The sequence below is a fragment of the Pseudogymnoascus destructans genome (assembly GCF_001641265.1).
Source record: "Pseudogymnoascus destructans isolate 20631-21 unplaced genomic scaffold scaffold_7, whole genome shotgun sequence".
NCBI lineage: Eukaryota > Fungi > Ascomycota > Leotiomycetes > Thelebolales > Thelebolaceae > Pseudogymnoascus > Pseudogymnoascus destructans.
Window position 1 is genome coordinate 1,200,240 of NW_020167526.1, and position 24,255 is coordinate 1,224,494.

The 24,255-nt window shown below is 50.5% G+C and overlaps 4 protein-coding genes across 4 annotated transcripts; 2 read left to right on the forward strand and 2 right to left on the reverse strand.

Annotated features, from left to right (window-relative positions):
• The first annotated feature begins 332 nt into the window (after positions 1–332).
• Positions 333–4,167, forward strand: VC83_03081 (uncharacterized protein). Its single transcript, XM_024466730.1, has 3 exons — positions 333–1,307; positions 1,362–1,786; positions 1,839–4,167. Exons 1-3 carry the CDS (start codon positions 1,242–1,244, stop codon positions 3,883–3,885), a joined length of 2,538 nt encoding a protein of 845 aa, XP_024325267.1. The 5' UTR covers positions 333–1,241; the 3' UTR covers positions 3,886–4,167.
• Positions 4,168–5,997: 1,830 nt separating this feature from the next.
• GCS1_1 (Zn finger-containing GTPase- Activating Protein for ARF) lies at positions 5,998–9,267 on the reverse strand (the record flags this gene model as incomplete). Its single annotated transcript, XM_024466731.1, has 7 exons — positions 8,473–9,267; positions 8,316–8,388; positions 8,192–8,257; positions 7,987–8,138; positions 7,814–7,936; positions 7,181–7,766; positions 5,998–7,116 (listed from the first exon to the last, which is right to left on the reverse strand). The coding sequence occupies exons 1-7, from the start codon at positions 8,481–8,483 to the stop codon at positions 5,998–6,000; spliced, it is 2,130 nt and encodes a 709-aa protein (XP_024325268.1). The 5' UTR covers positions 8,484–9,267.
• Positions 9,268–10,328: 1,061 nt separating this feature from the next.
• On the reverse strand, positions 10,329–13,289 carry VC83_03083 (uncharacterized protein). Its single transcript, XM_024466732.1, has 4 exons — positions 12,546–13,289; positions 11,528–12,493; positions 11,153–11,473; positions 10,329–11,100 (listed from the first exon to the last, which is right to left on the reverse strand). Exons 2-4 carry the CDS (start codon positions 12,404–12,406, stop codon positions 10,891–10,893), a joined length of 1,410 nt encoding a protein of 469 aa, XP_024325269.1. The 5' UTR covers positions 12,407–12,493; positions 12,546–13,289; the 3' UTR covers positions 10,329–10,890.
• A 6,691-nt stretch (positions 13,290–19,980) lies between these two features.
• On the forward strand, positions 19,981–21,845 carry VC83_03084 (uncharacterized protein; the record flags this gene model as incomplete). Its single annotated transcript, XM_024466733.1, has 2 exons — positions 19,981–20,446; positions 21,364–21,845. 2 exons carry the CDS (start codon positions 19,981–19,983, stop codon positions 21,843–21,845), a joined length of 948 nt encoding a protein of 315 aa, XP_024325262.1.
• Positions 21,846–24,255: the final 2,410 nt, after the last annotated feature.

Sequence of the window (24,255 nt, forward strand, 5' to 3'; positions counted from 1 at the left end):
CTATTAGAGGTAGTGAAAATATGTCATCCATTGTAATGTATTAGTAATAGATTACTATGGCCATTACAACAGATCTACGGTTTACTATTTTTTGGAAATAGGCTCTACTATATAGTGTTCTTTACCTGACCTAACCATGTTATGTGAGTAATACAGCCTTAGCAGGGCTCGGCTGACCCCCCACTTAATAAGTGGGGCATTTCTGGGTCAGCCGAGGCTACGCCCCATGGTCAGGTCACCTACGTTCTGCTATATGAGAACTTGCGAACTGAATTGAACGCCCCACTTATAAAAGCCGAACTGAACTGAGCTGAGCCGATTTGAACTGATGAGCCGATGAACTATTAGCAACACTGCTTGATTGCAAGCGGGAGTGAAGATGAATCACTGCCTGACAACAACATAGATCCTAATTTGGTTTAAATAGTTTCAATTTGTTATTTACCTATCTGTACGAGATGGCACACTTTGCTTTCGTGGCACACTTTGCTTTCGCCTCTAGGCGCTGGTTTGGAAACCAACGATTATCAATCAGTTGTCCCAACGAAAGAAACGCACGGGCCTTAAACTGCCGCGTCAACAACACCACGCGTCTATTGCGGCTAAGTGAATATCAACAAACAATGAATTGAGCAAACTGCAAACAAACCGTTTGACTTGGGATTATAGCACTGAAGAACTATTTGAAATGCTGTTGATAGTGCAATCCACAGTATTGGTTGGGTTCAGAAATCAAAATATTATGAATGTGGCTGTTATGAAGCGCCACTCGATTTCTAGACAAAACTCACTGAACTCACTCACTATGTCGATGTGGCAGTATTGGACATGCACATCATCCTTATTTAGGCCTCCCGTCCATTCCATTTCTCCTCTGTTTTGCCAACATCGTAAGGCTGTGGATGGTCAGTGGCCAGTTAAATAACAACAAACCAGGGTCGCCAATGAGAACAGGCAGAAAAGCGGGTCTATTACGTGATACCTTAATATTGGTGGCTGAGGCGTACTTCCTCAATTTGCCGAGCCTGATTTGCTGCCCTTCAGCCTCGTTTAACTCGGCGATCGAGCGGATCAACTCGAGGCTCTGTAGCCTTCCCATTCAACAAACAACTCTCATCGCCGCCTTGTCACCATCAGATTTATACCTGAGACCGTTCTCTTACTATTGCGTTTCATCGAGTGTTTTCGACTGTTCTCGTCGATTCTACAATTGACACGATCCAAACTGCAACTCCTGTTCGATGGAGCCATTCACGAAGAAGCGGCGCCTTGCGCCGAAAGTGACTGAAAATCCAATCCAGGACCAGGTGAGTAGATAGACAGCACTGTGATGATCTTCTTGAGCTAACTTGATTCATTAGGCACAGAATGAGCAGATTTTTGAGTACCAGGCGTCGTCGTCGCTCCAAGACGCGCTTCAGCCTCCCCCTCAGCCTTCACCCGACCAGGCGGACCTCGAACAATTCGCGCGACAACTTCAAGGTGCTGCATCCGTCATAGAGACTCAAAACAACAGACTTCCGTATAGCAGTGCATCGGTGTTGCTGTTACGCTGGGAAGATGACTTGAGTGCCGCCGACGACCTCTTGGCCCTCCAGAAGTTGTTTCGCGAGCGATACAATTATAGAACAGAGGCGTGGAGCATCCCCACTTGCCCCAACCCAACCTCTAAGCTATCGATTCAACTCGCACAGCATGTTGAATACGCTCGTCCTGGACACCTCCTGATCATCTGCTATGTTGGCTACAGCTATGTAGGAACAGATAATCAGTTGTACTGGGCATGGTGAGATGGCATCATGACTGTCAGATACTGAACCAACTGACTCTTTTGCTAGCAATCCGAGAGAAGATTCCTCTAAGGCGAAGTGGGATAACATTAAAAGCCCTTTGGAAGATGCACCGTCCGATATTCTGCTCCTGCTCGACTGCTGTGCTGTCCTGGAGGCACCAGACAGTGGCAGCAACGGATTGAAGCAAGTAATTGCTGCATTTGCACCAGATACTGCAGAGCAAGACCCGGGACCACACTCGTTTACCTATCATCTCATCGACGCTCTTCATAAACTAAGCTCTGAGCCGCCATTTACGGCCCAGCAGCTTCATGACGAGCTAATTGTGTCATTGCGCTATTACAGATCGTTGGATCATAATGGCCTTACCAATGGTTCCGGGAAGGCAAATAGCACGTCCGAAAGGACTCCGATATTCTTCACATTGACTCCAAACTCATCTCGCGCCATACTGTTGACGCCAGTTCCCCCTACTGCCATGGGGGCGCCACATATCGCGTCGCCTTCCGGCGCAGCAGATGGGGATGTTCACCAAGCGCTCACCCACGGAGAGCAGGCCTCACAGGATGCATCCAGACCGGGAATGGTATTTGAAGAGCAGAGAGCCCTTGTGAGCATCTTATTCCATGGCGAGCCTGATCATGAAATGGCATCTTTCAAGCACTGGTTAAACAGCACGCCTGCAACTGCGGCCAAAGTTACAGTTGAAGGAAGATTCCAAGGGCCACCGACTGTTATACTCATTTCGATGCCTCTTGATGTCTACAACGCCATTGCGCAAGACAAACAGTGCATTTTACTGGGATACATTAAATCTCATAACTTGTTGAGAGAGCATCAGAGCCTTGTTGACCTTACCGCCATCGCCAATCATGCATCTTCCAAGAATTTGGAGGATGGAAAGATTCTTCTCGAGGCAGCGGATGCACTTGCGGCGGCATCGAGCCCTGGCGTAGCAAGGAACGACTCGCTGGCCGGATCGACTTCCAACATCACCTACCAGCACGGACATCAGTCCCCTCACAGCCTGCCTCCGCCGCCGCCATTAAGCATGTCGGCACCGCCCGAGCCAGGTCTTATACCTGAACACAAAGATCATGTTGAGGATTCAGATGAGATGCACGAGGCTGCCATACAGCTGAAGGCGCTTAGCCACGTCCGGCCAGTCAGCCACGACAGCAAACGCCAGGACAGAGGCGCGTCAAATATCCTAGCCGGCGAGTCTCCCAGTTTCCAAAGCCTGAGACAACATTCCATCTCTTCCCATGACGGTGGCGAGTCCGGCATGGAAGACAACATCTACTCATCCGAGTACAACTCCCCCGCCTCCCGCCCCAAGGCCCGCCGCTCAAGCCAAAAGGCCGGCCCAAAACAAGACACCCGCTGCAATATGTGCAGCCACGCACCATTCAAAGACTCCTCCTCCCTACGCAAGCACATCGCTGCCGCCCACACGCGCCCCTTCCCCTGCGCCTTCTCCTTCGCGGGCTGCACGAGCACCTTCGGCTCCAAGAACGAGTGGAAGCGCCACATCGCGTCGCAACATCTGTGTTTGACCTTCTACCGCTGCTCCAGCTGCCCTCAGAGCACCGTCGAGGGCAAGGGCAACGAGTTCAACCGCAAGGACCTTTTCACACAGCATCTACGGCGCATGCACGCCCCCTTTGCGATCAAGAAGGCCCTCGCCAAGGGCGATAGCAAGCTCCAGGTCGAGTGGGAGACGCACGTCAAAGACATGCAGGCGTCGTGCCTGGTGATTCGCCGCTCGCCGCCGCAGCGGAGTGCGTGCCCCAAGGCTGACTGCAGTAATGTGTTTGAGGGTACCGGCAGCTGGGATGACTGGACGGAGCACGTTGGGCGGCATATGGAGAAGGGTGAGGCGGGGCGGTTGGGGGTTGATAAGCTGTTGGCGAGGTGGGCGCTTGATGAGGGTATTATTGAGAGGAGGGGGGATGGGGAGTATAGGCTTTGTGGGGCTGAGAGGGAAGGCAGTAATGGAGGAGGGTATTACTCTGATTCTGCAGCTGCGAAGAGGGACGAGGGTGATAAAATGGAGGAGGCTATCATGATGGCCGATGAGGCGCTGAGGTGATTCACGTCGCCGGGGGGGGGGTTTCATATGTTGAGTACCCATGTCTTTCGAGCCGTTCTATTTCCTAGGTCCGCACTGTCTGCCGTTCTGAGCAACGTGAAGGAGTTGGGGGGTCGATTTTGCCATATATTTTTATCTCATGGCCTTACCGCTTGGTGGAGCCTTCAGGACTGGGTTATGTGTCCGATTCTTGTTTATGGTTAGGATACTCTGGTTTTGATGTACTTTACATATCTCTCTTTGCGCGAGCTAGCTATAGTGCATTTAGTACGTTTCTATGGGCTCATGGTTTTGAATTGAGTGGTGATTGTGAAGAGTATTGTGCCGCCTAAAAGTTTGGAGAGAGATCGTGCATTATGGCAGGTTCGTGAGCCACCCAACTCCTATCACAGAGTCTGAACTGACACCTAACTAGTCCAAACTCAACTGAAAGGGGGTTGATCCTGCCACCCCCTCTTACTGTCGCCTATTTTCTGCCTACCGCAAAACCTGCAAGCTGTAAGGCTAGCAATCTGCTGCAAGGCTAGCAAGCTGACGGCCTCGCTCAGTTTGCGCAGATTTGTCCAACAGGGGCCAAATTTGCGCAAAAACAGCTTGCCGCTCCTCACCGCGGTAGTCGCCACTGCCTGCCGCTGTCTGTCGCCGCCTGCTATCGCCTGCCGCTACCCACCTACCTCATAAGTCCAACTGCTACCGGGGTAGCGGTCTGCTAGACTAACGGTTAGTCTATGGGTCTAACCTTAGCTTTTACGAAACTAGCAAGCCACTGCAAGTGCTGCTAGGTTGCAGCAAGTCCTGCATACCGCTGTCGGGCCTGCAAACTGCCTCGCTTCGCTTTGGCGCAAATTCGTCTCAAGGCGGTCGAATTTGCGCAAAACGAGCGTGCCGCCCCTCACCGAGCTCTACTGCCGCTAGCTGCCGGCTACTCTAAGTTTGAAAAGCTGCTGCAAGCTGCCGCTGCCAGCTACAAGTGTAGCAAACCACCTCGCTTCGCAGTTGCGCAAATCCATCCTGAAGAGTTTGGATTTGCGCACAAATCGCTTGCCGCCCCTCACCGACGGCGCCGCTGCTGCCTGTCGCTTGCCGCTTGCTATGAGTCTGGTAGACTACTATAGGTCGGGCAAAGCTGCTGCAAGGGTAGCAAACAGCTACAAGGCTAGCAAACCTACAGCAAGTGTAGCAAGCCACTGCAAATCTAACAAACGCCCTACAAAGCCACTAGAAGCCCTGTGAAGCTACTGTAAGCCTAGCAATGATGCCAAGCCTTTGATTATGCGCAAATCCCACCTGCAGGCGCCGAATTAGCGCAAAAGGGGTTTGCCGCCCCTCACCGGCCGCTGCCGCCACCTCACGCCAGCTGCATCTCGCCCCCCCTTATTAGGCCAAACTGCTCACAAAGCTGACTACCATTGTCCATCGGCGAGACAAACTGTCTACATAGAACCCCAACCTCTAGCTGCTATATGAGTAGCTGCTATGAGACATAGGAGGTGCGGCAAGTGCTGCACTTATGTTTATACACAAATCTACCCGTTGTTAGACCACCGGCCTCACTTTACCTGCTTTTACGCAAATCTGTCTAGCAAGGTGCAGATTTGCGCAGAAGGGGCCAAAAATGAGGCCGGTGGTCTACGGGGAGCAGCGGCAAGGCAGCAAGAGGCGGCAAGGTTGATAATCGCCCCCTGTTACCTTGCTGCTGCGCTAAGCGCTGCTGTTGCGCAAATCCAGCTATAGAAGGCTGGGCTTGCGCAAAAACGATACTCCCCACGAACTACAGGGGGATCACAGAGGTCGACAGTGGTTTACAAGGCTGACGGGGGGTCACAGGAGCTGACGAGAGGTTAGGAATGCTCTTGAGGATCGTTCACTAAAGCTCATAGGGGTACGGCGAAGCATGGGAAAAGGGGGGGGCGGCAGCACGGGGCAGCAGGTGCCGGATTTGCGCACTTTTGGTAGAATGGGGGCGCTTTTGCGCAAAATGGTTCAGACGGGGTCAGACCTCTCTATAAGGGTGGACAGACGGACGCCTTATGGCGGAAAGCCACAGATATGTTAAAAGTCAATAAAAGCAGATAATGGCTCACATTGTTATATCCTAATTGTATGATGCGTTCATATACCAATCCCAAGTTTCTTCCCAGCTATGTAAGTAAGTAATTTTATGTCCATCCAAGTCCCTCCCAAGAGGCTTCCCCACCCCCATCTATAAACAAAAAACCCCTCCCTATATCCCCCCTGCAAATTACTGCCCCCGCCTCTGCCTCTGCTTCCCCAGCAACTTCTCCACATTAGCCACCCCCTCCCCCCATCCCTCTCAATCCCAATAACCGCCCCAATCAAATCATGATTAATCTGTTCCCCCACCACACTATCCCCCTTATACCCCTCATGCCTCTTCACGAACTCCCTAATCCACCTCGCCGCCGTCCACAGCGTGCCATCCGCGCGTCGGCGTATCAGATCCAGATACCGCTGTAACTCGCAGCGCGTCTCAACATCTACATTCACGCTGCCGAGGTAGGATTCTACCAGCGGAATCAACCCCGGGAACTCGGAGCTGCCGTTCACAATCTCATCAACGCTCATCTGGGCATACTCGTCCTCCACCGGCCCAGTAGGGGTAGGCGGGCGCGAAACAACAGGTGTAGACGCCCCGCTCCCCGCTGCGTTGTAGGGCCTTGGTAAGCGCGTAGGGAGCGGATTGCGACGGAACCAGAATTTATCCTCCAGCACTGCATCACGCTTATGCGCCGTCTCCATATTCTCACTAACCTTCTGAATCGGAATGTAAAAATTGAGATCATAGCTGAGGATCGCGCGGGTGACAAGCACAATAAACACCGCAAACGCCGCGTTCTCAAAATCTGTAATCTGTATCTCCATCGGCCTGAACTCGACGCGCCACCCGATATCCACGCCCGCGGGCGGCGGCTTGAAGCGCATGTGCTGCCAGTTGGTAGACTGCAGGTTCTCGAAGTGGTCCGTCTTGGAGAGGTCGAGGGTGGTGAGGTCCTCGGCGAATATGACGATGGGGTCGCGGATGAAGAGGTGCGCGAAGTGTGTGGCGAGGCGGGAGTCCATGCCGCCGTCCATGAGCTGCTGTTTGATGTCTGGGTCGATCACGAGGTCGGGGTCGAGGTATTCTTTGCGGAGGCGCGAGTCGTTGGAGATGTAGGTTGAGTTGGAGGCGTAGCGGGATTTCGGGATGCGCCAGCGGTCGTGCTCGAGGGGCTAGGGGAGGGGTTAGTTGGTGTCATTTTGGGAGGGGAGGAGGGGAAGGGGGAGGGGGGCGAACCTTCTCGCCGAGTTCTTCGGCTGTTCGGTCGTCTACGGCTCTGCTGATCTGGTTCCACCGCACGTCTGTATCGGCGAGAAATCCCTTGTACACCGGCGTAGCAGCCGTCAAGGCGAGCAGAATCGGGGCCAGCGGGCTCAATTGATCGTACATCCTTCGTCCCTCAGTAATATTCTTAGCCTGGAACGTGATCTGCAGACAGCAGCTGCCCATTCCAAAAGCCATCGCATCCATGTGAATAAAGTTATCCGGCGCGGCGCCGTTACGCACATCGTCGTCCTCGGGCCAGTTGTGCAGGTCGTAGTTGACGGTGGGGTCCTTCCATGGCCAGGGCGTGTTCACGTCTTTGTAGATTGGGACGTTGACCTGCACCTTGCGGCCGCGACGGGAGCGGATGTTGGCTGCGAGGGTGGGGAAGCGGATGTGCGGGTTCGCGATCTCGTCGGGCACGAATTGGGATCGGAGTTTTTCGCCGGAGGGAGGGAAGTAGGGGTCGGTGAATACGCCTGGTGATCCCAAGCGCGGGTAGGTTGTCAGAGTCATGGGGTATTCCTCGGGCTTCATGTGCTCTTTGGCAATCTTCCGCCTATGTCTATCAGCAAAGGGGCTTAAGCATTGGAAGTGAAAGCATACCGCCACTTCATGTTCTGCTCCACATCAAGGAGATCCTTGAACCCAATCCCCCATGGCTTTCCTGGTGTCGCCTCGAGCATGAACCTGCCGAATTCGGGGTGGAAAACTGGGAGAGTATCCCCGCTGCAACTTGTCAGAATCGCTCCAGCACCAGAGGCGAAGAGAGCCCTTACTTCGCGGAAGCCACATCTTGCAGATCTGGCACACACCCGCCCTTCGACTTCAACTCATCATCATGAGCAAGCGAGTGCAGGATATCGGCCTGTCGCAACGACAAAGTGACCTTGGGGTCATTCTCATCGTAGTTGACGACGATATATTCAACCTTCCCCATTGTAAGCCTTACTCCCTCAATACCAGATGTGTATAAATGCCCACCTCGTCTCCCCACAGCAGAGCATCCCGCTCTTTGCCCTTCGCCTTGTTCCATATCGCTAGTAATTGCTGCACACAAGTCAGCCTCTGCCACTCGCTCATCCACGAATCAAATTTATATGTATACCTTAATCCCCCAGTCGCGAACATGATCCGCATTCTTCTTTGCCTCGGGCCACTCCAGCGGGGTCCCCAGGGCACTGTAAATTGAAACCAAAAGTCAGCCTTCGCGCCCCCTCGCAACTTCACCCCGCACAAGGTAGCAGAACGCAAGAAAAACTCACAGAAGGCCCATCGCAGCGCAGCCGTCCTAACCCCTCTTCTATTATCGTTCTCGGAGCGCAACTCAGTCTCAGTCTATTCTCTGGCGGCGGGCGGATAAAATATGTGTCAATGGAGGGGAGGGCTCTTTCCGAAGCACGGCGCCGCCTTGGTGGGGTGGGCCTTGGCAGTAGATATTTCTAGCGGACGCGCTCCCGAGGCAGCGAGTGTGATGACGGTGTGAGGACGAGGGTTGATTATCAATCCGGGTTATGATTTTGGCAGAGGAGGCCGGTGAGGGATGTGGATGAAGGGCGGGCGGTACTTTGAGGATTTTCAACATACAAGCTTACCAATCCCGCCATCTGCCACTATTACAATACCCTTCTCTCCTTTTTTCTTTTCTTTTCTTTTCAGCGTCCAAGCGGCAACCCGCAGTAGAGTAGCGGGATAACGTCATCATCCCTGATGTGCAAAAAGCCAGCCAGCCAGACAAATCAGCGTCGGCCATAAACCCAACATGAGCCCTGTACTGTAGTCGAGATCGGTGTCTGGCGATGAACCAGAGATGGAGCTAGGCCGCCTAACACCGTGATAAGTGTGGAAGGGGAACATTTGTCTCGGAATATATATCTCAGTCACTCACGCACTCACGCACTCGCGATCCTATTACTGAAACCGCCAGGAGCAGTGCGATCCTATGTACTGAACCCGCCAGGAGCAGTGCGGCTCAGTTATCACATATCATCAGAAGTCACACACGTGCCAATGACTCGCATGTCTCTCCCTCACCTCACCCCCATCCCCATCCCCATCCCCATACCTCCCCCTCTCCCCCCCTCTCTCCTCCCCCTCTCCTCCCCCTCTCCCCTCCCCCTCTCTCCTCCCCCTCTCTCTCCTCCCCCTCTCCCCTCCCCCTCTCTCCCCTCCCCCTCTCCCCTCCCCCTCTCTCCCCTCCCCCCCCGCATCCCATCTCATTCCCGCCCCCTTACCTCCCACCATCCCATCCCATGCTTGCCCCCCCCCCTCGCGTCCATCCGTCCGCGATTCCCGAAATCGTAATCCCGCCCCCCCCCTCGAGCGACGGAGACGAAAACGAGGAGAGAGACAGGAAAACGCCACACGGCGAGCTGCTGATGCCCGTCTTGCCCGTCCTAGACTTCCCGGCGCAATGACCCCCCTATCCCGACGACGAGGTTCCTGGCACGCACCACCGAAGTTTCACTGCGTTTGGGGGGGGTCTTGATTTGGGATGGGTAAGCGAGTTTGTGTGAGATGCTGGGTAGGCGATCATGGGGGGTGGAGGCTGATGGGGAAGCGATGTTGCACGTAAATTGTTTGTTGCACGCGGTTTTGTGCTGTTATGTGTGTCTTGTGCAGGTATCGGGGGATTCAGATCGGGGATCACGAAACCATCAGGGGGGGCAGTCCCCAGTCCCTCTCCATCTCCCATCCCATGAGCGGAGTCATCACCTTGTGGGGGTGGAGAGGGCGGAGGGGTAGTACGAAGGTGAGGCTATAAGGTGATGTGATGAGGCCATGGTGGTACGGCGGGTGGGAGGATAAGATTGTGGTGGGGGTTGGTAAGCAGATGGGGGTGTTACACGGGGTTGGTTGATGGGGGAGCAAACAGGGTAGGAGAGTGGAAGGGACAAGGGAAAGAAGAAAGGGCGGAGGAGGTTTGGAGGGTAGAGGGTAGGCAGAAGGAGGTGGGGGTGGTGAGTAGGAAGTGAAGGCAGAGACATAGATGCAGATAGACATAGAGCTGAACAGTGTGATATGGTATAATATAATCCGAATGCAACCGATAATGGTATAGTATGTTACCCCCCCCCCCTTTTCCCCCTTTCAACCCCCCCCAAAATGACATACAAGAACCCAACCCTTAGAGTAAAGTAAATCCCGCTCAAAATAACTCCGATATCTCCATCCCACCCCATCCCATCTATGCCTCCCTTCCCCCCTCCTTCTAATAACCCCCCTCGGATATATGACATAACAGTCGCGCCACAACGATACGATATGTGGTGCACGGCGTTATACAGATGCGTACAAACAATGCTGATAATAATAATAGAATAAGTGTCATGTGTGAATCCTGGATCCTGCAAACAAAAAATATGGTATCGAGGTATCAGTGTCGGTGGTAGTAATGTTGGTCGGTAGTGTCTAATCCAACCCGTTGGTGTGTCTGGTTGCCGTCAAGGCTGGCATCGCTGTGATGCGCTGATGTGTGTGTGGCTGTAGTATGCTCCAAGGCATCTACGCCGTGAGCCGGACCCAGCCCAATTTAAATCGCTCAAGGCGGTCCAGGCCAATTCTAATCCCCATCGCTCCTTCCGTAAGTCTGAGGAGCTCCGTCTATCGAATCCGTATATTGATTACCCTCCTCCCTGTCCGCATTCCTGGCGCCTGAGTGTGTGCAAAAGCACTTAAAGCTCTTATGACAACGGCGACGTGCCATCCAGCGATTTCGGACGGAGTGATGTTTCTACCATGCCTTGTGTCTGCTTCGTCCCGTTCCTCCTTGTCAACTTCGCGTAGTGCAGTCCACACGCATTGCATAGCGTACGCGCGCCATCTGGACCGCGTCGCCACTCGGGCGTCTCGGCGCGATTACAGCTATGGCAGCGTCCTGGTGGTGCAGCGCGCTGTGCAGTTGTCAGCCATATTCTTCCAAACAGAGATAGGGACAAAACTTACACCTCTCCTAATCTTCTTCGGATCCGGCCCCGAAAACCCCTGCTCCTTATCAACCCCCCACTGCTCCTCCTCGCTCCCATACTCCGGCCCTGGACCACCATTCTGGTTGCGCTGGCGATGATCGTCGAGAATGCGCTGCTGCTGCGCCATGTATTGCTTCACATTATGGAAGGCCTCGTCTAGCTTGCGCTGGCATCCGAGCATAGGGTCGTGGAAGCGCATTACGGGGATGCCTTGGGCGTCGGGGTCGCGCTGGCTGCGGCGCATGGTGTCGAGGATGTCTTCGGAGATTTTGGAGATCTCGGTGCCGCATTGCTGGAGCTGTGGGGAGTGTTATGGGGGTGGTTTTCTTTTGGGTGGAGAGAGAGAACTTACCTCGCTGAGCGCCATCTCGAAATCGTGGTTGCGGAGGTTGTGCTGGAGGGTCTTCTGGAACATCATCGATGGCTCAGGCTCCCCATTCTCTAAGTCGCGCTTTATGCCCCTGGGCTCGTCGCGGTTGGGCTGGCCTTGGCCATTGTAATATGGGAGAGAGCGAGGTTGCGCGGAGTACTCGGGTGTGTATCCCGTCGAATCGGCGGTAGGGTAGCCGTAATATGGATCGTTGTGTCGTCGCGGGAGGTGGTTCTCTGGGCGCTCCCCAGGGCGCGGGGCTTGCTCGTATCGGGCTTGCTCAGGCTGGCGCGCCGGGAAGGGATTCGTTTGTGAGGGTAGGGCGGTGCGGAGTGATGGGAGTGATGGGAGAGATTGGTGTCTTTGGGCATCGGGGTTTGGGGCGCTGAAGTGATTGTAGCCGGGGTATGAGGATGGCGGTTGCAGAGGTGGTGGCGAGGGCCTTTGCGGGTATTGGGAGTGGTTCGGCTGCTGTGTCGAATAGGGTGGTCCTTCGCTGCTATATGACCGCGAAGTAGGCGTTGGAGATGGGTGGGCGAAGGGATTCGGGTTTGCGAACTGCTGTGATGGTGCTGGGGCTGCGGCTGGAGGTTGCGAGGGGGTTTGTGTGCTTGATCTGGAGAAGAGCGCCTCTGATATCGAAGGCAGCGATTGCCGTTGTTGTGGAGCGTATTCGGCAGGGTCGTCGGATGTTCTCCTCGACTCTGCTGCGTTCGAGATTGGAGGTGATATTAAACCGGAGACGGAGTATGGGCTAGGTTGCGCGGACTGAGGTTGTGAGTATGGAGAGGGTGGAGGGCGGCTTCCTAGGGAATACGGTCCGCAGACCTTTGCGGGGTTCATGGTTGCAACAGATGCCATTGTTTGGTTTGTGGGAATATATGATGATATAATAATATATGGTCGCAGTGAAGATTAGGCCCGGAATTGTCTTGTTTTATAGATACGCTGCCATGGAGAGTCAGCAAAATGGGAGAGCCTTGCGAGGAGGCGGGCGTACCTGTGAACTTGCTTGTTACGCTTCCATATCAACGTGCTTTGGCGCTCAAGTAGGTGGTAGTGGAGGGAGATTCTCTGAAGGCGACTGGCGCTTCACTTCAGCCAAGATCGTGGATATGGCGCAACCACAAATCCCAGGTGATCCGAGTGGGTGGATGTTGGCTGTGAGGGGCGCAAGGCTGCCTTGATAACGACGAGGTCGATAATCGGAACTCGTGGGGGATTATTTCGGCCGCGGATCCCTTAATAGAAGAAATGTCCGTTCCAACGAGGCCCTTAGCCGGCAATGATGATTGGAGAGGTTTCGAGGAAGTATGCCCGAGTTTTGGGGGAAGAGGGGGGGTATATTCTGCACTTGGATGAGATCTGATCTGAAGCCGATCGCCAGATTCGCTCGCTAGGCTTGTCCCAGGTGACGGATGGGATGGGGAAGGAGACGATAGGTAATCGGGGGAGTGCAGATGGTATACCTATAGCAAGGAAGCTATAGAGGGCGTTATGTAGTTGACCTGCGGGTTGGTCTCTGGGTATGAGGTCTGTATGGTCTGGGAGGGTATGGTATGTATGGGTATGTAGGAGTGAAGTGGGTGGGAGTAATTATATGAGGGGATCAGGAAGGATGATCGATCGATCGATTGATTATTTGATTGGTCTTGAATAGAGTAACACTTGACTTGAACGAATAGGGTATTTGGAGGGGTCCCAGGGTCTTTTTTGAGAGACGGCCAAGAAGAATGAATGGGGGGGTGGAGGGGGTGGAGGGGGTGGATAGTGTAGTTGGTGAGGCGATGAGAGAGCAAGATGGTTAGAGGGAGTTGAATTGAAGTCACTTTTGTATAATATAAAAGTACACATAGTGTTAGTGAAGTGTAGGTAGTATAGTGGAGTTAGTGGAGTTAGCAGAGTTAGCAGAGTTAGCAGAGTTAGCAGAGTTAGCAGAGTTAGTATAGTTAGTATAGTTAGTAGAGTCGTAGACTTAGCATAATCTTAGTTATAGTTAGTAGAGTACCTGGTAGTCGTCTATTTAATGCAGTCTACGCTACCTAGTATAACTTCAAAAAGCGGATATGTTTACGAGTAGCAGTATAGTGGCTGTTATACTGTGGTATGTAGTATAGTACCTGCTATAGTGCCCCCTAAGTCCGTGCTATAGGTAGTATAGATTTACTTGGGATTTCTGGGGCAGGAGAGAGACGAATAGAAGAGTAGTACCTCCTAGTAAAATAAACGCGGTAGCTGTAACTTTAGGTGTAGAGAGAGTAGACTGGCAGAGTAGAACACTACCCTACACTACACTGCCCTACACTACACTGCCCTACACTGCCCTACACTACCCTACCCTACACTACAACATGTACGGAGGTCAAGGCCGTTGGTCAACCCACTGGTAAGACCGCTGGTACATACATTGCCAGGGCTGGGGATAAAGACAAAAACTACACAATCTTGGGGGGTGTTTCTCATGGTTCATGGTCTCTGGCTGTCTCTGGTGTCTCTGGTGCCGCCCCATCGTTCCCACCCCATCCCATGGGGGGTGATAATGGTCCGCCTGCCCATTACCCCTATCACCCCCTAACACTGCCCATCACCCCCTAACACTGCCCATCACCGCCCATCACCGCCCATCACCGCCCATCACCGCCCATCACAGACCTCACTATGCACAATACTTCCTTGCTTCTCCCATCCCGAGCTGACGATCCAGTGTCACCCTGCCATACATACGTATGCCTACGCGACAGGATCATCATCCCCGCGCTAGAGAGGCTGGAATATGCTTCTGCCTGCCTATCAAACAGAATCTCCGCCGCTGTTTCCGATCTTGGAACTTCTCACCATGATGCTCACTGGAATCCAAACTAAAAAAGGTTACTCCACTGACTCCACTGACTCCACTATCTATGCACATGCACACTCTATGCACTCTATATACGAACCGTGTATCCTCACTAACTACATCCCATCCCATCTAGGCTACTATGCTCACGGCTCTTCAGAAGAAAACAAGATGCATCCAACTGGAGGAAGTCTTACAGTAGCTCCATCTTCTCTCATCTCGCGACCTCTCCTCTGGTAGGGGTGGCGTCCATTGTTCCCGATCCTCCCAATCTCTTTTGTGGCTACTTAGCTTGGGCTACCCAACCGAGGTGGCGGACGCATGATGGGATCCCTCTAGCCGCTGCCTCCCGAGAGTTCTGATCGGCGGGAGAGTCGCTCGTGGCCGCCAAGCGATGGCCGTCCCTGATGGTGGGGTGCTAGGGTTGGGGTGGAGAAGAACGGAACAAGGGCGGGCCATGGTCCATGGGGCATGTGGCATGGGCATCATCCTCCCCCTCCCCAACGCCACCACCAACAGTGCCATGCATTCAGACGATTTGTGAGGATGAGGTGAGATAGGTTGGAGTGACAAGAGACAGACGGAAGCGCCCCTTCCTGCAAGGTTCATCCGCATGGGCCATCAAACATTGTCGTGACCTCGGAAACCAACTTGGGGATTGGTGATCGGGGCTGTCAAATCTTCTCGGAGCTTGTGGCATGTACTCCGTGGAACAAGCGTACGCGTGCTCCTCTACCACAGATCGGAGAGGAGGATCTCAGTGCTCTCCCGACAGATTGACAAGGGGTCATCCAGATGCTGAACCCTTTGTTGTCATCAAATCCTTGCAGCTGGCAAACCACCGGGCCCAAACGCATCGGCCACTCTTAAAATGCCAAATGAGGGTACCGCGTGTGTGAATCAATCATCGCATACACTGCATGCCAATTTGTCGTTGCCCATGGGCAAAAGAGGGCCAAAGAGACATCGCAGAACTGACAAACGACAGAGCGATTCATACCGAAGGTACGTATAGATCACGGCTTCCTCGTTTGAGACAGAAGCAAACAAATCGCCGTTGTACAGACGGCCTCACATGGCAGCAGCGGTTAAACTCGAGTCAGATTGGTCTCATTTAGAAGATTCAGCAGTCGTGCTGGGAATCGGCCGCGGAAGGATTCCATCAATCTCATGGCGCGCATGAATCCATGACCTCTTCAAGATGCCTCCTCATCATCCTATCAATGCGAGTCGAAGGCGGTCCGCCTGACTGCCTCGCTTCCATCGTCTTGGCAAAAACGTGTCGGGATGTGTTCCTATGAACGAATATCTTCCGTTCTCAGCCTAACCAGTCATACAGCCACATTATTATGCACGCCGCATGTACAAATTCAATAGAAACACGATTCAGAGCCAGCTCTTCGTTGGCAACGGGATGCGGTAAGGATACGAGAGCAAGATGGTGGGCTGCCCCCATGTATCGCTCGTCACCATTCGCTCCGATGGACCGTTTTAGGTGATTACACACCAACTCCGCCTCTTAGTGCGTGCGAGCAGGGATACTGGTTGAAAGCTCTAGCCGAGCATTTCGTGGCCTGTAGAAGCTGCGATAGTCTAGAATGCATACAAAGGTACAGTACGGTCAGTGGAGGTGATTGTGGCCCTAGTCGATGAGATGCCCACCGCCGTTAGCCGATCGGCAAGGAAGAGCGGAGTTCCAAGGTCGAGGAGTCGACAAACGCGAGGGTGACCGCGTGTCTGACCTGACAGGTCTCTTTACCAACAATTCTGACAGTCAAGCACAGCCAGCCACTTTACCGCATCAATGACAATGGGAGAGGCGCCTGCAAACATCCCCCTATCCTTTGCGACAAAAGCCGCCATTCCTCAATTTGGATCCCGACGGCCCGGAGCCACCTGCCATGCGACGGCCACGCGCAGAGATACGGTAACTTACGATCAGAACTCGCGCCCATCTGTCCCCAACATTGGAATAAGTCTACCAGACTTCTATATCTCCGCCAATAGCATGTTATCCGTATATATACGCCACAAATGGTGCACCAAAGAGCGGGCCAAATTGCAGCACAAGACGGGGCTCTTCGGTTTGAACAAAGAGCGGAGAGAGACGCGCTCCAAAGTACAGTGAGCTACTTGAGATCATCAATCTTGTTTGCAAGGGGCGAAGTGGGACTGTTCGCTAGACCCATCGTGGATTTTATGTTGGTGGTACACTAGGCCTGGTTGGGCATTAATGTACCCTCCGCTTCCCACTCACAACTCTCGAACTTCTCATCACCTTTCGGCGCTCTTACGTCGGCGTTCCTGCGGCGACGCCGAGGTTGGGATTATTACAGCTATTTTCACCGACGAAAGCGAGAGACACGGCAGAGCATCCTTACCTTCATCGCCCAGAGAGGCTCTATCTCAGAGACATTGTGTTTCTAATTTTTCTCGGCCACAGCGGAAGCGACCAAGAGGGCCAGGTAACAATGCACAAAAACACAACACATACATACACGCCGTGCATCAAGTGCACAATGCCTTCTGTACAATCCCACGCAGCTTGCAGTTGCAGTTGCAGTTGCAGTTGCAGTTGCAGTTGCAGTACAACCTTTTGAGTACTAACTCTGCCTGGCCAATGGAGGACCCCCAGAAAACCCGACTGGCCAAATTAACTCCGCCCCTCACATCCTCCCCCAGTGCTATGGCTAACTATGGCGAAAGTGGGCTTGAAACCCGCCCACCAGTCGGCTCCGACGTGATAGCGCATCGGCGATCGGGCAGCAGGGCGAGTTGAGCTGATTGCGATTCGCTCAGTGCATGCGGTCCTGAGTACTCAGGGTTCATGGTCAGCGACAAGCGTGGAGCTGCAATTTGCGCTCCTCCCTATCTGATACTGTACGCTACTACACTGCACTATGCTGCTCTGTGCCACTGCTGACCGCGAGCACTGTTTACCGAAGTATGGTCCCGGCCTGCATACCCTGTACATACCATGTACATGTCCTTGTGCTAACGTCAGTGGGATTGCTCCTCGCTTACTCTAGTATACAGCATGCGTGGCAAGCCAATCCAATCATCAAACGGACCGAAGCTCTGGTGTTGGAACACTGTGGGGGGAGGGGCCTGATTGCGACAATCTCATCTCATCTCATCTCAATCTCAATCACGATCATCGGAGCAGCCAAATACGAGACTATCGTCCTCGCTAGTCTCCACACATCACTTTCATAACCAAAGATAACTCTTGTCACCTGGCTGCCACAGTTCGGTAGATGATGATGATGATGATGATATTTATTTACGTCTAGCGGCAGAATGCGGGTGTAACCCGCGGCCCTAAGACCTCTCGAAGGGTATGGGGACGTGCTAAGCTATGGGTTTTTATACAGAGTATGACCTTAGAGAGCAGTTCTTGCGTGTTTGCGTGGCTGTAAGGCCCGTTAACTAAGCGCCTTCCCTGCTAATTAGGATGGTGTTAGGTTTGCTAGTAGAGGGCGGTGCCTCGGAGGTTCTCCCGAAAGGGGGTGTAGGCGGGACTGGTTGGTGCGAGTCTAGTGTGTAGTGTGCCCTACGGCCTTGCTACGGAGTTGCAGCTCTATAGCTTGGTAGTAGGTGGTAACATAGTAGGAAAATTAGGAATAGGTGTCTTTGAACAAAGTGTAGTGTCGTTAAAGGGAGTGTAGGGGTGTTTAACCTAGACCCCGACTGCTAGTTTGCGAAAATATAGAGTAGATATCCTCTAGGACTATGTCCTGTTAACCTAGAGCCCCTATAGGGCTAGCAGAAGCTATGGCTTTCTTAGGCTATATAGGGGTAAGTTGTACTAGGCTAGCCTACGGGTGTAGATTTTTGTATAGAACTCTATGACCTAGTTTAGCCATTAGGCATAAGAGATATTTAAGGCCTATAGCATTGTTGTCTAGTAGTGCTGCTAGTCGCTAGGGCTAGCAGCGAAATGTAGATGTTATAGTAGTCTTCCTATGTACATGATGTAGTAGTTAGGCGTCCTTATAAGCGAATTTTGTATAGTACTAAGAGAAGTTGCTATAGGCAGAGCATATTGCAAGGAGCTATAGAGTGTGGCCCTAGGGAGGTCAAGCTCTAGTGGTGATTTCACGTAGTAGCTAAGGTTCCATTTCTTGTACTAGGTAGAGAGCTTAGTGCTATGCTAGGTCTACTAGGACTGCTATGCTTCTGTCTAGAGTTCCCTAAAGACTATACAGATTCTGCTAACAGTAGGTTGTAAGGCACGAGTTGAGGTATCTAGTGCTAGTGCTATAGCCCTAAGGTCAGCTAGCTTGTCTACTGCTTCATTGCCCTTAATGCTAGTATGTCTAGGAGACTAGCGGATTCCATTGCTTCCTAGTAGGCTAGGAATGCCCATTAGGATAAGTAGGAGGCATCGCCCTATAATTCATAGCTAGAGGCGCTGTTGTCTAATACCTAGTAGGAGGCATGTCATACTGACATTCGTTGCACTCAGTTTGCTATCAAACTCAAGAGCAAACTTAGAAATCTCCTCCTCAAACCTACAAGTCACTATACATATTTTGGCTTGTCACACCAACAACAAGAGCAATACTACTCAACGATTGCTACAACCCTCTATGATTCATTACACGTCATTGCTCCTTAGATACCCACAAGATTGGTTAAGTTATGACATAATTTGTCTATAGGGGTACTCTGACCTTGGACCTCCTTTCACTTCCTATAGGCTAGGAACCTAGGAGATGGTTCTATGGGATTCTCTTACGTCGACTACAGTTAACAAGCCTGGTTAGTCATGGAAAGTCTTGGAAAATGAGAGAACTACACTCCTTTAGCATAAATAGGATTGCCCTTTCCTTAAGAAAGGGCAAGCAGACAATACAGTAAATCGACTATCACATACTTCCACGTCTTTTCCAAGCTTCCAAGTATTGATCTTGTTACTCCTTGTTTCTGAAAAGTCAGTGAGGTGCTAACCTCTGACTTATCCCTGAGTTCTCAGACTCAACATTTGTTACAACTTGTCTAAACCACTCCACTATATCATACACCTGATTGCTGCGTTGTGGAATAGTCTAAGCTACGACCCTTTGGCTATCTAAGACAGTGTGTTGTCTTAGTAAAATCATCCCTTCCTTGGGTGGCTAGATTCTCACATCCAGTGTTGCCAATAGTGCGGCTTGGCAGTATATTGCTAGGAAATTCCCATATTGTATTGCCACAATACGGCCAAAGGCCATATTGTATTGTCACAATATGGCGCTAATAAAGCTTGGCAATACAGTATAATATAACAATATAAATATAAACAATATAAACAATATAAACAATATGGACATCACGTGACAACAATAGTGCAGAATATCACGTGTTTAAGTTACCCCTATTGCTTTTATAGTACTACTTATTATAGTACTATTGTTTTGATAGTACTACTTATTGTAGTACTATCAACACCTGTTATGATGTTAAGCTATAACCTCACTATTTTGCCCTTCCTTTCTTCTTTCTTCTTTCTTCTACATCGTTACTATATGCAAGATCAGTAAGTACGACAATAGTACTATCTATAATACTATTAATTACTATTTTATGTTATATACTAACTTGAAAATAGGCAAATATGGCACCGCCATCAAAGTTTCCTGCTGTAATGGCACAACCACGCATACTAGAAGGCCCTCCTGATATTTCTCTAGCCGACTTTCAACAATTCAAAGGCTCTAGAAAGAGTCAAGCTTTAGCTGAAATGGCTCATTCTCGCGCTGTTGTCGCCCTTGCTGCTTGCTCCCGCTGCATGAAAGGCACAGTAAAGCATGAGTTTGCTTGCTGCACTATAAACACTACTGCCCACCCTGATGGCCGCTGCACCAACTGTGCCCACTTTACGGGTACAGGGTCGTGCTCTTTCCTTGGCGCTGCTGGTTCTGGTGTCGCTGCTGGTCGTCCTCCTCCTGCTGCACCCCGTCTTGTCATCTCTGCACCCCGCCCTGTTGGTGCTGCTGCACCCCGCCTTGTTGTCTCTGCGCCCCGCCTCATCGTTTCTGCGCCCCGCCTCGTCGTTGTCATACTGACATTCGTTGCACTCAGTTTGCTATCAAACTCAAGAGCAAACTTGGAAATCTCCTCCTCAAACCTACAAGTCACTATACATATTTTGGCTTATCACACCAACAACAAGAGCAATACTACTCAACGATTGCTACAACCATCTATGATTCATTACACGTCATCGCTCCTTAGTTACTGGGCCGATATTACCACATAGCATATCTCTACAACCCTCTATGATTCATTACATGACATCACTCATATTACCACATGACATATCTCTACCAACTAGAGGCCTAGGAGCATGAACAATAGCTCTAAAAGCTCCTACGAACCTCTATGATTCATTACATGTCATCGCTCTTTAGTTACCCACAAGATTGGTTAAGTTATGACATAATTTGTCTGTGACATAATTTGTCTATGACATAATTTGTCTATGACATAATTTGTCTATAGGGGTACTCTGACCTTGGACCTCCTTTTACTTCCTATAGGCTACGAACCTAAGAGATGGTTCTATGGGATTCTCTTACATCGACTACAGTTACCAAGCCTGGTAAGTCATGGAAAGTCTTGGAAAATGAGAGAACTACATTCCTTTAGCATAAATAGGATTGCCCTTTCCTTAAGAAAGGGCAAGCAGACAATACAGTAAATCGACTATCACATACTTCCACGTCTTTTCCAAGCTTCCAAGCATTCATCTTGTTACTCCTTGTTTCTGAAAAGTCAGTGAGGTGTTAACCCCTGACTTACCCCTGAGTTCCCAGACTCAACATTTGTTGCAACTTGTCTGAACCACTTCACTACATAACACACCTGATTGCTGCGTTGTGGAATAGTCTAAGCTACAACCCTTTGGCTCTGTTTTCTAAGACAGTGTGTTGTCTTAGTAAATTCATCCCTTCCTTGGGTGGCTAGATTCTCACATCTGGTGCACCCACCATTACAGTCGTCTCTGCGTCCCGCCCTGTTGGTGCTGCCTCACCAGCATGGGGCCCAGCGAGTTTAGAAGCGAAAGATGGGGGAAATGAGGGAGATGAGGGGGATGAGGGGGATTGGGGGGAGAAGGAGGTAGAGATGGTTGGAGCTAGTGGTGAGAGACAGGCAGTTTTGGGTCTTACTTACCGTGAGGCTGAGGATGAGTGGCTTCAGGCTGGGTGTCGCCGCCTCTTTGCTCGGGAGATTGCCCTAATCCTTCGGATTAGGCGTGATATTCTTGGCACTGACGCTGGCTCATTAGATGCCTTGGCTGAGGCCCTTCAGAGTTATGAGAGAGAGTCCCATGTTGGGGATCCTGACCTCCTCAAACCCATCCTTCCTAATGGGGATGATGATTTATTCATCATTCCTCAGAGGTCGGCTCCTCGTGCTTGTCAGAGTGTAGAGGAGGTAGAGGAGGATCAGAGGTTGTTACGTAGAAGAAGTTTATAGTACTATAGTACTATTAAATGTCACAAACCTAGAGTGACGCTTGTGTAGTTGGTGCAGTTAGTGCAGCTCGTGTAGTTAGCATCACTTGACCTGGCAAATTGACTGTGATGCCTGTCTGCGCCATAATACTGTAGACAGTAAGGTATTATGCTGTAGTATACTATATATAATAATTTAGAAACTAATAGCATTAATATAGAATGAAATAGTAATAGTACTACTCATCATCATCAATCCAAGAATTAGTCGAAAGATTTAGCCATTGTAATGGTGGGTGCACCAGATATGAGAATCTAGCCACCCAAGGAAGGGATGAATTTACTAAGACAACACACTGTCTTAGGAAACAGAGCCAAAGGGTTGTAGCTTAGACTATTCCACAACGCAGCAATCAGGTGTATGATGTGGTGAAGTGGTTTAGACAAGTTGCAACAAATGTTGAGTCTGAGAACTCAGGGGTAAGTCAGAGGTTAGCACCTCACTGACTTTTCAAAAACAGAGAATAACAAGATCAATGCTTGGAAGCTTGGAAAAGACGTAGAAGTATGTGCTAGTCGATTTACTGTATTGCCTGCTTGCCCTTTCTTAAGGAAAGGGCAATCCTATTTATGCCAAAGGAGAGTAGTTCTCTCATTTTCCATGACTTTCCATGACTAACCAGGCTTGGTAAATGTATTAGAAATCAAGTGCGACCCACAACTAGCTTGCTAATCATGTAGTGAACGTAAGAGAATCCCATAGAACCATCTCTTGGGTTCCTAGCCTATAGGAAGTGAAAAGGAGGTCCAAGGTCAGAGTACCTATAGATAAATTATGTCATAACTTAACCAATCTTGTGGGTAACTAAGGAGCGATGACGTGTAATGAATCATAGAGGGTTGTAGAAGCTTCTAGAGCTATCGTTCATGTTCCTAGGCCTCTAGTTGGTAGATATATGCCATGTGGTAGTATTGGCCCACCCCCTTAAGGAGGAGATTTTCTTAATAACTTGTTCAATGAGTGTTCAAATGATATGCCGTGATGTATGTAGCATAAACAGATGTAGTAGAAGAGTTTGCAGCAATCGTTGAGTAGTATTGCTTCTGTTGTTGGTGTGATAAGCCAAGATATGTATGGTGACTTGTAGGTTTGAGGAGGAGATTTCTAAGTTTGCTCTTGAGTTTGATAGCAAACTGAGTGCAACGAATGTCAGTATGACATCCTTCAATCTGTAATTGTGATCTTTGCCCCTGAGAATAAACGTTCAGGCTCAGCACTCATTGCAGGTATTGATAAGATATCAAGAGCCATCTTTTGGAGGTTTGGATATGCTATCCGCTGAGCGCCTTCCATCCACCAACCCTGAGCATCACATTCAGGGGTAACTGGAGCTTGGCAGTATTTCAAATACTCATCTTGAATAGCTGGTTGACGGCGTTTTTGTGTAGCCCACTCCTCAAATGCGCTCTTCTTATTTTGAGGTTGAATTGCAGCTATAATTGATGGTTCAATTGTTGGCTTGTAATGCTCATCCCATAGTGATTGAACAGCTATCTTTGCTGGTGTTACCCAGTTAATAGGCCAATTCTCTTCGCAATACTTCCATTTTTGACTTGGAATGAGTATTCCAGCAGCAATATACGCAGAAGACCTATAAAGTGTTAGTACTATAGACTATTGATAGTACTATTACATACCGCTCAGTTAGTGCATAATACTTGTCTATAACCTTCCAAGCTGAGTTGAAACATGGGCTAAGTATTATATCGTCTTGAAATTGTTGTTTGCCTTTCTCTAATTGCTCGAGAAGGAATTCCATAGATAATAATACCTGTTCTAGTGTAGCTTCTCGGCCTTCTGTAGCTAACGTCACTTCATGAAAGAACTGGAGGCAGTCATGGATGTGTGATAGTATTATCCAATCACTCTCTGTCAATTCGTCTTGGCTTAGGTCGTAGTACTCCTTGTGACAGTATCCATTGATAGCTTTCTTCATATTGTCATCAAGAGCATTATGAAGCATCAAGTACCATGAGTTCCATCGAGTCTTGTTATCCCGAGCAAGCCTTTTACCATCACTATACTTCTCAAACGTTGCCTGGCGTTGGGGAGAACGTTGAATATACACTACAATATTATGTAGCTTCCCTAGCGGGCCTGCATTCCTCCATGTTTCAACCTGTACTTGTGATGCTTCTTGAGAGTTGTTATCCATCATGAAATACCCAACTTTTGATAATATACCATACTCTTCAAGTACAGTATATATTAATTGGGCTTGATTGTCACCTGTATGCTGTCCTTCTAGCTCTCGTAGCGATAGTACCGACTGTCGAAGCCCTTCATTCTCCCCAATGTAGTGTGCAATTAGACCCATTAATGCCTTTGTGTTTGGAGATGTCCATAAGTCAACGGTAAGATGGATCTTCGA

What these genes read in the sequence shown, in the direction of transcription:
- VC83_03083 (XM_024466732.1), bottom strand. Translation starts at nt 12,406, where the DNA reads ATGGCATCTGTTGCAACCATGAACCCCGCAAAGGTCTGCGGACCGTAT. An exon ending in TCGAGATGGCGCTCAGCGAG is followed by an intron (nt 11,474 to 11,527) that starts GTAAGTTCTCTC and finishes CACTCCCCACAG; the next exon opens with CTCCAGCAATGCGGCACCGA. An exon ending in CGAAGAAGATTAGGAGAGGT is followed by an intron (nt 11,101 to 11,152) that starts GTAAGTTTTGTC and finishes ACAACTGCACAG; the next exon opens with CGCGCTGCACCACCAGGACG.
- VC83_03081 (XM_024466730.1), top strand. Translation starts at nt 1,242, where the DNA reads ATGGAGCCATTCACGAAGAAGCGGCGCCTTGCGCCGAAAGTGACTGAA. An exon ending in AAAATCCAATCCAGGACCAG is followed by an intron (nt 1,308 to 1,361) that starts GTGAGTAGATAG and finishes TTGATTCATTAG; the next exon opens with GCACAGAATGAGCAGATTTT. An exon ending in AATCAGTTGTACTGGGCATG is followed by an intron (nt 1,787 to 1,838) that starts GTGAGATGGCAT and finishes CTCTTTTGCTAG; the next exon opens with CAATCCGAGAGAAGATTCCT.